The sequence below is a fragment of the Chrysochloris asiatica genome, unplaced genomic scaffold, assembly GCF_000296735.1.
Source record: "Chrysochloris asiatica unplaced genomic scaffold, ChrAsi1.0 scaffold00122, whole genome shotgun sequence".
Classification (NCBI taxonomy): Eukaryota; Metazoa; Chordata; class Mammalia; order Afrosoricida; family Chrysochloridae; genus Chrysochloris; species Chrysochloris asiatica.
Genome location: NW_006408640.1, coordinates 4,121,427 through 4,134,891, shown reverse-complemented (window position 1 = coordinate 4,134,891; position 13,465 = coordinate 4,121,427). Strand labels below are relative to the sequence as shown.

The 13,465-nt window shown below is 38.9% G+C and overlaps 1 protein-coding gene across 1 annotated transcript in view; it reads left to right on the top strand.

Moving 5' to 3' along the window:
• AFG3L2 (AFG3-like AAA ATPase 2) overlaps nucleotides 1-13,465 on the top strand; it is an 87,372-nt gene that overhangs the window by 28,550 nt on the left and 45,357 nt on the right. The window contains exons 7-9 of the mRNA XM_006868709.1: nucleotides 2,896-3,020; nucleotides 9,693-9,966; nucleotides 11,415-11,552. Coding sequence (XP_006868771.1) covers nucleotides 2,896-3,020; nucleotides 9,693-9,966; nucleotides 11,415-11,552 — 537 coding nt within the window. The remainder of the gene's footprint in view (nucleotides 1-2,895; nucleotides 3,021-9,692; nucleotides 9,967-11,414; nucleotides 11,553-13,465) is intronic.

Sequence of the window (13,465 nt, the reverse complement as noted above, 5' to 3'; positions counted from 1 at the left end):
TGATACAATTTGATGAACTTGACCTACACCTATGGATACAGTAGCTCAAAAGAGGGAACAAATCTTTACAGTGAGGATCTTTCCCAACCCCTCCATACACAGAGTAGACAGGGATGGCCAACTTGGACATTGGTTACCCAAAATGGGGTGACTACAAAGTCAAGAAGTGACTGGCTTATGAGCATTCAAGCGGGAGCCTAGATCCAGAGGGTACGGAGGAAGGTAGAATCTCCACCGAGTAGTTTCCAGTCTGTCTGGGTGGGGCTGGTGAAAGGAGATGCCGATAGATCTCATGATACAATAGTGAATAATTGTTATCAGGACTGATTTGTGAGAGTTGGAAATGTAAAGGTAAATGTTTTGTAGCAAAAGGAGGGGAGTGATTAACTTTCCAGTCTAGGAGTGGAGGTCCCTGGGACCATCAAGTAGAAGAGTAGAGAGCGGGACCCTACCCAGAGAAGCAGTGATGCCAGAGATGGAGGCAGAGATGATGACGTGGAGAGATAGAGCAGCTGGGGACTTTAGACCCAAAAAGGGAGAGTGGCTGTGTGCTGACGACCTGGGGAGCAGGCTTGCAGGGTATGCTCTTTGGTTGGTTGATGATGCATGGAGGGGATTATAACCATGGCATTGAAATGATACACAACAGGATGAGTGTAAAGCTAATGTTCTCCCATGTAAACTATCACATAATTCACAATAAAGCATTAAAACCAAAAAGAGATTCTGATATTTGCTCCTTAGCACAGAGAAGGTAAACCAATGGGAAGAAATGAGATAAAAGCTGAAAAGAAAATTTTAAAGGGTAGCTCGAGAAGACAAAGTATTGTACTGAAATGTGCAAAGACCTGGAGTTAGAAAACCAAAAGGACAGAACATGCTCAGCATTTCTCAAATGGAAAGAACTGAAGAAAAAATCCAAGCATCACGTTGCAGTTTTGAAGGAATATGGGCAAAATATTGAATGAGACAGAAAGCATCAATGGAAGAGGGAAGAAATACACCGAATCACTATACCAAAAAGAATTGGTCAACTATCAGCCACTTCAGGAGGTATCATAGGATCCAGACTGATGGCATTGAAGCAAGAAGTCCAAGCAGCACTGAAGGCACTGGTGGAAAGAAAGGCTCCAGGTATTGATGGAATATAAATTAAAATGTTTCAACAAACAGATTAAATGCTGGTGACACTCAGTTGTGCCCATTCCAAAGAATGGTAATCCTACAGAAAGTGGAAATCAACTAATTGTATTGTTAATATTACATACAAGTAAAGCTTTGCTGAAGGATAATTCACAAGTGGCTACAATAGTGCATCGACAGGGAACTACTAGAATGTCAAGCCTGATTTAGACAAGGCTATTCAGTGAGGGCTATTATTACTGACCTTAGATGGATTTTGATTTAAAGTAGAGAATACCACCAATATGCTTACCTGCGCTTTATTGACTACATAAGGCCTTTCGATTGTGTTGATCATGATATGGAAAACATTGCAAAGACTGGGCATTCTGGAATAGTTAATTGTGTTCATGAGGAACCTGTACACAGACCAAGAAGAAGTCATTAGAATAAAACAAGGGAATACTAAATGGTTTAAAATCAGTTAAAGAGTGTGTCAGAGTTGTATCCTTTCACCATACTTATTAAATCTGTATGCTGAGCAACTAATCTGAAGAGCTGGATTATGTGAAGAATATGCCATCAGGATTGGATGAAGACTCATTAAGAACCTGTGATACCCAGATGATCCAACCTTATGTGCTGAAAGTGAAGAGGACTTAAAATACTTACTGATGAAGGTCAAAGACCACAGCCTTCAGTATGGGCTACACCTCAACATAAAGAAAAGAAAAATCTTCACAACTGGACCAACAAATACCATTATGATGAATGCAAAAAGATTGAAGTTGTCAAAAATTTTGTATTGCATTAGGCAGATCTGCACAAGACCTTTTAATGTATTCAAGAACAAAGATGTCAGTTTGGTGACTAAGGTGCACCTGATCCCAGCTATGGTATTTGCAGTAGCGTCATATACATGTGAAAGTTGGACAGTGAATAAGGAAGACCATAGAAAAATTGATGCATTCTAGTCATGATGTTGGAGAATATTGAAAGTACTGTGGATTATCAGAAGAAAAAAGAAATTTCTGTTCGAAGAAGTACAGTCAGGATGCTCCTTAGAAGCCAGGATGGTAAGACTTTGTCATGCTTTGGAAGGAACAATCCCTGGAGAAGGGCATCATGCTTGGTAAAGTGGAGGGTCATTGAGAAAGAAGAAGACCCCCATGATATGGATTGGCACAGTGGCATCAGCAATGGGCTCATGGTAACAACCATTGTGAGGATCATCAGAACTGGGCACTGTTTCATTCTGTTGTGCATGGGTCACTATGAGTTGGAACCAACTCAGTGTTACCTAACAACAACTTGTTTTGTGCATTTTATAGTTGGGATTGAATGAGCTAACATGTAAAGAACTCAGAAGGTTTATGCTTATCAAAGTTCAGTTTTTGTTACTGTATCACAATAGTTTTTTTAATTTTGGAAAAGGCAGCTGAAAAATACCTGGGAAATGGAGAAGAGGATATGAACACATATATATTTATCAGTAGGATAGTCTATTCAAGTAGAATTTTAATTCTGTTTTCAGTTTTAGAGTTACTGAGGAGTAGTGTCTAAAGAAGTGTATCTTTCCCAGAGATTGCCATGTATTCTCACTGAATGAAACCATATCGTTAAAGCAGTCTTCGTTAATTACTTTAAAAAAAAAATCAGTGTTTTTCAGTAAATTTTCAGTATTTCTGAAATATTTTTAAAAGTTGAACTCTTTAGTAAATTGAATCTTTTGATTCCTCATTCTTAGGATATTTTGCTTTTCTGTTTTTATAGCAGTACGTCTGGTTCAATATTGGTAGTGTGGACACCTTTGAGCGGAATCTGGAAACTTTACAGCAAGAACTGGGCATAGAAGGAGAGAATCGGGTCCCTGTTGTCTACATTGCTGAAAGTGATGGGTAGGTAGTGGTTAAAACAATGAACTGTTTTGCATGCGACATACAGTAACCCATCTGTCACCAGGTGGCAGTGTTACCAATTAAGTTCTCAAGCATACCTTTCTTGGTCCGGCTTTTTTATTTGTTTGTTTTTAAAACCGTTAACTAGAGTCCCTGAGTGGTTTTAAAGGTTAAGCACTTGACTGCTAACCTACTGATTGGCAGTTTGAACCCTCCTAGAAGCACCTAAGAAGAAAAGTCTGGTTTGTACAGAAAGTATTGTATGACATTACATACCTCACAGTGCTTCAACACTCTCCCCATTTCCTTTCAGCATTCCCAATTTTATCTTGAATTTACTACCCCTTCCTGCCTTCTCATCTTTACTTTTTGGTTAAATGTTTCCTTATTGATCGCATATTGTTATATGAAACACAGTCCTCTTGGGTGCTGTTGTTTATTTAAAGGGCCTTTCTGTTTGCCTGAGCAGTGGTCTCTGGGAATGACTTTCATTCCCAGAGTCAGAAGGGTGTTTTAGGCCAGAGTTCGGATGGTTCTTCTAGTTTCCTGTCACACCAGAAAGTCTGGATTTTTTTTGTGTGTGTTTGTGTGTGGAGTTTGATTTTTTTGTTCTATATATTTTTTTCCTACATTTTGTTCTACGTTTTTCCCTTGTGCTGTCTGGAACCCTCTGGTGTGATCGCAGACTGAGTAGTCAGCAGTGATAGCTGGGTACCATATAGTTTTTCTGTGTTGGGGTCATGTAGATTGTGAACCATGTGGTCCATTAGTCCTTTGGAACAATTGCTCCCCTGAATCTTTGGTTTTCTTCACTTTCCTTTGCTCTGGACAGGAAGTGACCAATACTTGTATCTTAGATGTCCACTCACAGGCTTTTAAGACCTAGAATCACCAAAGTAGAATGCAGACCACTGTCTTTCTAGACTATGCTTTGCCAATTGACTTAGCTGTCCCCAAAGTCCTTTGCCTTCGAGGCTAGAACTTTTGTCCTGGGAGATGTTTGGTTATAGCTAAGACATTTCCATGACTGTGCTCCTTGTGTACACTATTGTGTATATTAATATCAGTGTATCCCCTACAATTATGCATGTAGAAACATCTACAATCAAACCTGTAACTATAGTATAAATGTTTCCTTACACCTCCTCGTACCCTTTAAGCATGCCTATCTACCTATGTATGCAATGATAATTACTGGTGATTAGAATGTGAACGTTAGGAACAAAGAGTTGGAAAATATGGCCTTGGTGATAGAAATGATGCTAGAGATCTTATAATAGAATTTTGCAAGACCAATGACTTACTCATTTCAAATACCTTTTTCAACAACATAAAAGGTATACATGTGAATCTCAACAGATGGAATGCACAGGAATCAAATCTATGTCTGTGGGGAGAGATGATGTAAAAGACAATGGAGAAGCCCAATATAATTAGCCAAAACAAGTCCAGGGCTGACTATAGAGTAGACCATCCATTATGCATAAGCAAGTTAGGGTAAATCTCAAGAAAATTAAAGAAAAGACATACAACCTTGAATATGTCCAACCTGAATTTATAGATCATCTCAAGAATAGATTTGATGCATTAGACACTAATTATTGAAGACCAGAAGAGTTGTGGAATGACATCATACATGAAGAAAGCAAAAGGTTGCTAAGAAGACAGACAGGAAAAAAAAGACCAAAATGTGTGAGAGTCTCTGAAACTTGCTCTCAAACTTAGAGAGGGTAAATCAACTGGATTAATTCAGGAAATACAAGAACTGAACCAAAAATTTCAAAGAGTAGTTTGAGAAGACAGTGTCAAGAATTATGGTGAAATGTGCAAAGACCTGGAGTTAGAAAACAAGAAGGGAACAAGATGCTCAGCATTTCTCAAGCTGAGGGAACTGAAGAAAAAATTCAAGCCTCTGGTTGCAATATTGAAGAATGCCATAGCTCTGGTAGTGTAGTGGTTGCTAATCAGACTGCTAACCTCAAGGTCAGCAATTCGAAACTACCAGCTGTTCCACGGGAGAAAGATGAGGCTTTCTGCTCCCATAAAGGTTTATAGCCTCGGAAACCCTGTACAGGGTTTGAGTCGGAACCGACTCCAAGGTACATAACCACCACCATGGGCAATGGAGTCCTGGTGTGGTGCTTTAAGTTAATGCCAGACTGCAAAGCCATTTGAACTACAAGGTCGGCAGTTCAAAGTCACCAGCTGCTCCTCAGAAACCCTGTACAGGTTTGCTGTGGGTCGGAACTGACTCGATGGCACTTAACAACAACAACATGGGCAAAATGTTGAATGATGCAGAAAGCATCAAAAGACAATGAAAGAAATATATAGAGTCACTGTTCCAAAAAGAATTGGTTGATGCTCAACCATTTCAAGAGATACCATATGACTAAGAATTGATGATACTGAAGTGTCGCATCCGACAATGGCTATGCTCTGCAACCCACATGGAGAGATTAAATCTGAGGAGCTCTGGTAGCATAGTGGTTACGAATCTGGCTGCTAACCTAAGGGTCAGCAGTTTGAAACTACCAGCTGTTCCACGGGAGAAAGCTGAGGCTTTTTGCTCGCGTAAAGGTTTACAGCCTTGGAAACCCTGTATAGGGTCGCTATAAGTCGGAACCAAATTCACGGCACACAACAACAATAAGAAGATGGGGTGATGGGATATTAGAAAAAAAGAAAGACACAAGACACAAAATGAAAATAGTGAAGTTGGGACCAGGTGGGACACAGCACTCTGATGGAGATATTGTGACACAGATTCACTAGACACTAAATCTAGATACTGAATCTAGATTCAGCATGTTTATTATATATCAAAGGAGGTGCTGGGGGCAGGGAAGAGAGTACAGAAACATCTGGTGTGTGATGCAAGCAGTAAGTGGGACTTTATCAGAAGAATGTGTTGCTAGGGAAACAGAGATAGGGCAGTGAGACTTTTTTGTAGACTTGAACTGAAGGTCATACAAAGAAAAAAACCTTGTAAGTTCCTTGTCCCCCAAGGCAGCCCTGCAAGTTCCTCAGGGGGCAACTAAACCTGGTAGCAGCCTGATTTTCTGGACCACAACTGTTAGATTGCAGTCCTTCTGTTAAACTACCCCCAAGTCTGAGACCTTCAGCTCAAATCGCTCCCAACATTGAAGGAAGAAATCTAAGCTGCACTGAAGGCATTGGTGAAAAACAAAATTCCTGAAATGGATGGGATGCAAATTGAAATGTTTCAACAAACAGGTGGAGCACTGGAGGTGCTCATTTGTCTATGCCAAGAAATTAGTAAGACAGCTACCTGGTCAACTGATTGGAAGAAATCCTTATTTGTGCCCATTCCAAAGACAGATGATCTAATGGAATATGTAAGTTGTTGAACAATTATCATTATATCAATGTAAATAAAATTTTGCTGAAGATAATTAAAAAATAGTTGCCACAGTACATCGATATAGAGCTGCCAGAAACTCAAGCCATGAAATAAGGATATCGTTGATGTCATATGGATCTTGTTTGAAAGCAAATAAAACCAAAATGAAGTTTACTTGTGCTTTTTTGACTACACAGAGTCATTCAACTGTGATAATAGCTGTGGATAACATTGTGAAGGATCAGTATTCCAGAACGCTAAATTGTGTTTCTAAGGAACTTGTACATAGACTAGGAGGCAATCATTCTAATTGAACAAGGGGATACTAAATGGTTTAAAATCAAGAAGGTGTGTGCCAGGTTGTAAGGAGCTCTGGTAGCGTAGTGAGTACGAATTGGGCTGCAAACCGCAAGGTCAGCAGTTCAAAACTACCAGCTGTTCCGCGGGAGAAAGATGAAGTGTTCTGGTCCCGTAAAGATTTACAGCCTTGGAAACCCTGTACAGGGTTGCTATGAGTCGGAACCTACTCCACGGCACACAGCCACCACCAACTTGTACATAGACCAGGAGGCAATCGTTCTAACAGAACAAGGGAATACTGAATGGTTTAAAATCAAGAAAGGTGTGTGCCAGGTTGTATCCTTTTCACCATATTTACTCAATCTGCATGCTAAGCAAATAATCTGAGAAGCTGGATTATATGAAGAAAAATGTGGCCTCATGGGAAGACTCCTTAACAACCTGCACCATGCAGATGACACAAACTAGTTTACTGAAAGCAAATAGAACTTGAAATACTTACTGATGAAAATCAGCCTTCAGTATGGATTACAATTCAGTGTAATGTAAACAAATATCATCACAAGTGGGCCAGTAAGTAACATCTGGATAAACAGAACAGATTGAAGTTGTAAAAGAGGTCATCTTGCTTGGAAGCAGCATTCAAGAAATTAAAAACTTAATGCACTGAGCAAATCTGTTGCAAAAGACCTCTTGAAAACATTCAAGAGCAAAGATGTCAGTTTGAGGAGTAAGGTGCACCTGACCCAAGTCAGGGTATTTTCAGTTATTTTATATGCAAATGAAAGTTGGACAGTGAACAAGGAAGACCTTAGAATAGATGCATTTGAATTTTGGTGTTGGAAAAGAATATTGAAAGTACAGAAAACAAACAAATCTGCCTTGGAAGAAGTACAACCACACTACACCATAAAAGCCCGGTTGGCGAGACTTTGTCTCTCCTAATTTGGGCCTGTTGTCAGGAGGGATCAGTCGCTGGAGACTGACATCATGCTTGGTAAACTGAAGGATGATTGATAAAGAGGAAGACCCCCCAACAAGAATGACTGACACAATGGCAGCAACAAGGGGCTTAAAATAACCATTGTGAAGATGGTGCAGGACCTAGCAGTGTTTTGTTCTGTTGTGCAGAGGACACCTAACAATAATAAAAACATGTACTTATGTATCGATTTGTAAATTATAATTTCTTATACTACTGTTGCAGGAGTGTCTATGTTATAATAATTACTGTAGTTGCCACTTATCCTTGCATTCCTTTCAGTGTCTCCTTTTGCTTTAGTCATGCTGTGATGACTTCTCACATATTGTGTATTCCTTTCCCTTCATCAATATTTATACTTGTCGTCCAGCTTTCGCATCCATATGAGGCTATTGAAAACACCATGGCCTGGGTCAGGTGCACCCTAGTCCTCAAGCTGACATCTCTGCTCTTCAACACTTTAAAAAGTTCCTGTGCAGCAGATTTGCGTAGTGCAATACGTCGTCTGATCTCTTGACTGCTACTTCCGCGAGTGTTGATAGTTGATCCAAGAAGAATGAAGTCCCTGACAACTTCAATCTTTTCTCCATTGATAAGAATGTTGTTTATTGGTCCAGTGGTGAGGAATTGTGTTTTCTTGACATTGAGATGTAATCCATATCGAAGGCTGTGCTCTTTGATCTTCATCAGTGAATGTTTTAAATCCTCTTCACTTTCAGAACATGGGAATACTGAATGTTTTAAAATTGGGAAAGGTGTGAGACAGGGTTGTATTCTTTCACCATACTTATTCAACCTGTATGCTGAGCAAATAATACGAGAAGCTGGGTTCTATGAAGAAAAACGTGGCATCAGGATTGGAGGAAGACTCATTAACAACCTGCGATATGCAGATGATACAACCTTGATCGCTGAAAGTGAAGAGGACTTGAAACATTTGCTTATGAAGATTAAAGAGCACAGCCTTCGATATGGATTACATCTCAATGTCAAGAAAACACAATTCCTCACCACTGGACCAATAAACAACATTCTTATCAATGGAGAAAAGATTGAAGTTGTCAGGGACTTCATTCTTCTTGGATCAACTATCAACACTCGCGGAAGTAGCAGTCAAGAGATCAGACGACGTATTGCATTACGCAAATCTGCTGCACAGGAACTTTTTAAAGTGTTGAAGAGCAGAGATGTCAGCTTGAGGACTAGGGTGCACCTGACCCAGGCCATGGTGTTTTCAATAGCCTCATATGGATGCGAAAGCTGGACAGTGAATAAGGAAGATCGTAGAAGAATTGATGCCTTTGAGTTGTGGTGTTGGAGGAGAATACTAAAAGTGCCATGGACTGCCAAAAGAACCAATAGATCTATTTTGGAAGAAGTGCAGCCAGAGTGCTCCTTGGAGGCCAGGATGGCTAAGCTTCGTCTCTCCTACTTTGGACATGTTGTCCGGAGGAAACAATCGTTGGAGAAGGATGTCATGCTGGGTAGGGTGGAGGGTCAGAGAAAAAGAGGAAGACCCCCAACGAGATGGATCAGCCAGGTGGCATCATTGATGGATTCAAGTGTGGCAGCAGTAGTGAGGTTGGCCCAGCATCGAACATTGTTTCGTTCTGCTGTGCATGGGGTCGCTATGAGTCGGTTCTGACTCGATGGCACCTGACAACAACAACAATAACTTGAAAAAAAATTTTTTTCTTGATACTCAGGCAATGTTGATTGTAGATCAGTTATACCTGTAGTCTGGATGCTTGGTGCTAGGAACAAGAAAGCAATCGCCAGCAGAAGTCTGGAGAACAGGTGTTTTTAATTTAAAATATTACTTTTTGCAATTCTACCTCAATGACATAGCACACGAAAATTCTGTATACTTCTGATAAAATCTTAGAATATTTATTTTATTTTAGAAATAGAAAATGTATGCTAATATATCCCAAGCAGTTATTTGAGAATATACCTTTGATAACATGAAAAAAAAACAAATGAACAATATTTTAAAAATACTATTTTTATGTATTCTTCCCTTTAGCTCATTTCTTCTGAGCATGTTGCCTACAGTCCTCATAATTGCTTTTTTACTATACACAATACGAAGAGGGCCTGCTGGTATTGGTCGAACAGGCCGGGGAATGGGTGGACTCTTCAGTGTTGGAGAAACTACTGCCAAGGTTTTAAAGGATGAAATAGATGTGAAATTCAAAGATGTGGCTGGTTGTGAAGAGGCCAAATTAGAGATAATGGAATTTGTGAATTTTTTGAAAAACCCGAAGCAGTATCAAGACCTAGGAGCAAAAATCCCAAAGGTAAGAGGAACATTCAGAATATTTTCAACTCATTAACCCCCAAATCTTTTGAAGTATATTTTGATCTATGAAGTTATAGTTTTATGACATTTGATTACTTATTACAAAATAGCTGTTTATTATTGTTCTTCCTGTGTTTTAAGTTTTTCTTCTCTGCTTAACTCCAGTAATTTTAGGTCAGTTTTTTTAGTGTGAATACATCTTTTAGTGTGTGGTGTGGAGATTTCTGAAAACATATGTGTTCTTTCCTCTTAGATACCTTCCTTGACTCTCTCTCCAATCTGCTTTAGGTCTCTGCTCCTCCCACTGCCCTCCCCCCATATTCCACAGCCATAGCACCCTGAGTTCTGTGTTCATGGCTCAGGGATGCAATGGAGAAAAAATCAGAGAAAAGATCCGCTGGCACTAATTGTCACCTTTTCTCCTTCAAACAAATTATGCACAGGGCTTGGCGCTGAATAGGAACTTGGTATTTGTTGAGTGACTCAGTTATTGAGTAAATGAATAGAAAAATATTTATGTAATTCTTTTTTAAAAATGTACTTTTTAAAAATTGTTAAAACTTGAAATAAAGCGTTCCTTAAAGGAATCCTTGTAAAGAGAATCATAATTTCCTTGATTTTTATATTTTGTCTATATGGATAAAAAGCCATTATTTTAAATTTGCTGTTAATATAATATATAAAATATTAAATTTACTATTAAATAAGTAATTTCATAGTATTTGATTAAACATGTTTTCTGTTTAACTAAATTCAACTTTGTTCATCATTAGATTTGTACTTCATTTGGGAAAATTTTAAAAAGAAGAAAATAAAAAATCTCAGTTTTATTACAAAGCCTGGAAAAATATTTTTTGAACATACTCACCTCCTCACATTCAGTATTTATGGTAGTCTATTTATTAAAAAAAGGACATTACTTATAACAAGTCATTTATTAGAACATAATTGTAAGCAAAATTTGTAGAGTTAGATTTTATTTAAGTCCCATGTTCATTTGTGCCAAAAATCACTAGCCTGTGCATTGCAGAAGTGGTAGGTTGGGTTTATTAATTATATTCTTCAAAAACCTGTTTTCTGTGAATAGTGTCAAATAATTATGCAAATTAGTAGTGTGGTATCTTGTCTCTGAACTATTTAAGTAAATATCAGCTGATTTACTAGAAGATTCCTAGCTTAACTTTTTATACTATTATGCTAAATATATAAGAATCAACAGTAAAAATAAAGAGACTCATTTAAGATTTTACATTCTTAGCTATTTGTTTTAAGAAAATGATTTCTAATAATTCTTATCTTATTCTTACTACGTTTTACCATAGTTCAAATGTTTGAGAAATATTTTAATCTAATGTATATAGATTTATACCTTGGAATTATTTGTGGATATGAGTTCACGCTTCTGGAATTCTCATTAAATTTAATTTCTCTTTTGTGTCTTTGAAGGGTGCCATTCTCACTGGTCCTCCAGGCACCGGGAAAACACTGCTAGCTAAAGCCACAGCTGGAGAAGCCAATGTCCCTTTCATCACAGTTAGTGGATCTGAGTTTTTGGAAATGTTTGTTGGTGTGGGTCCAGCTAGAGTAAGTCTTCTGTTCCATTCTGATGGTATACTCCCTCTCCAGCCCAAAGGCCCTGGCTTACTTGTCACTGCCTTCAGCTCTTTCAGGGCCAAGCTAACATCAGGCTGCTGATTTCTACCTACCTACCCCACACCTACCAACATTTAAAATAGTTTTAGTTTGTGTATATGAAGTTGCTGTTGTTCATTATGTGCCATTGAGTCAGTTCCAACTCACAGCAAACCAGCATAGGGTTTCCGAGGAGCGGCTGGTGGGTTGAACTTGAGGTTCAAACAGACCTTTCGTCCCAGTGCTTATCCTGCAGTTCCACACCAGGACTCCATGTATTTGTGGGTTAAAAAAAATAACAGTTTTATTAATTGTCAAGTGCTGTTGAGTTGGTTCCCATCCATAGCAACCCTGTATAGGGTTTCTGAGGAGTGGCTGGTGAACTTGAACTGCCAACCTTGCAGTTCAAACCAACTTTGCAGTCCATCGCATTAACCCCACAGCGCCACACCAGGACTCCTATTAATCTGTGGTTCATTTGTAATACTTTTCTTTCACTTGGCAAAATATTTTCATGTTGTAGGAAGTATCAAGGCTTCATTCCATTTATAGCTAAATAATATATTCTATTGTGTAGATATACCACTTTTTTTTTTTTTTTTAATTTAAGGTTTTATTGTGGATTGAGTGAAAGTTTACAGGGCATATCATCAGTTTTACATTCAACAATCATATACCTTGTTTCATTACATTGATTATAATCCCTTCCATGTACCATCAGTTAACAGTATTTCTCTCTATCCACTTTTGCTTTTTTAAAAAAACACACAAACAAAAAAAAAACCACTCAGTCTTATATAATAATGTATATCTCCAAAGGGCAAATTCTGCAAGTCGGCTTCCGGCCACTAGCTATTAGTCCTTCTTTTCTTAGTCCATGAATTTAGAGTCCTCAGCCGCTCCCCCTCTCCATACCCCCATCTTCTGCCTCCTTTGCTGGCGCTGCTGCTTCTCTGGATAAGGTCCTGCATTCTACTTGTGCGCTCCATTCTTGATGTTCCTAGGGTCCTCTGTTTCTGGACTGTAAGATTAACCGCTCCCCTTTTTGTGTTACAAAACGTCTACCTTTACAGTTGTGACAGTCGCAATTAGTCATGATGACAGTTATTCACTATTGAATCTTACGAATCTTATACCTATTTCTTTTCACCAGACCCATCCAGACAAGATGACAGCTATTCAGTGGGGACTGTTTCTTTCCCCCCCATACTCTTAAGCTAAACTCCCTCTTGAAACCTTGTAAGCAGTCACTTCGTACCTTTATTGCCCCCTCATTTTAGGTAGCCAATGTGTATAGAGCGGATAGCATTGAAACTTGATTTGAAGACTCTTTCCCTCTCTGTTGGTATTTAAAGTAACTACCCTTCTGAGTATAGGTCAGGATCATCATGAAGATGTATCTTTTGTCACTGTAGCTGTTCCAGTCTGCTTGTCCTTTCTAGTGGTAATGTCTCACCTCACAAGGTTGTGGATGGGACTCAGGATTCCACATAAGGTCCTATACTCTGTAAAGGGTTTACAAGAGGCCTGTTTCACTGGGCAAGTTGTTGAACCCCTTTTAGGTATTCTAATCAGTTATAGGCTGAAGATGGGCTTACAGGTTTTCTGTAATCATGTTTGCCAACATTCCTTTCTATCCCACTCAAGTGTCTATTTTACAGTAGTAGGCAAGGGAAACTAATATTCATAAGGCAGTCAAGGATTTTAGTATTATTTACCCTCTTCAAGCTATACCTAGATCCCTGTACCCCAGAGCCCTGTTGTTCCAAGGTTGAGTATGCATCACTATTTACCTCTGTCCCACTAGGCCTTGCAAACTTGTCTCGGTGTTCCCCAATCTATCCTGTTCTTCTGACTCCTCTCCC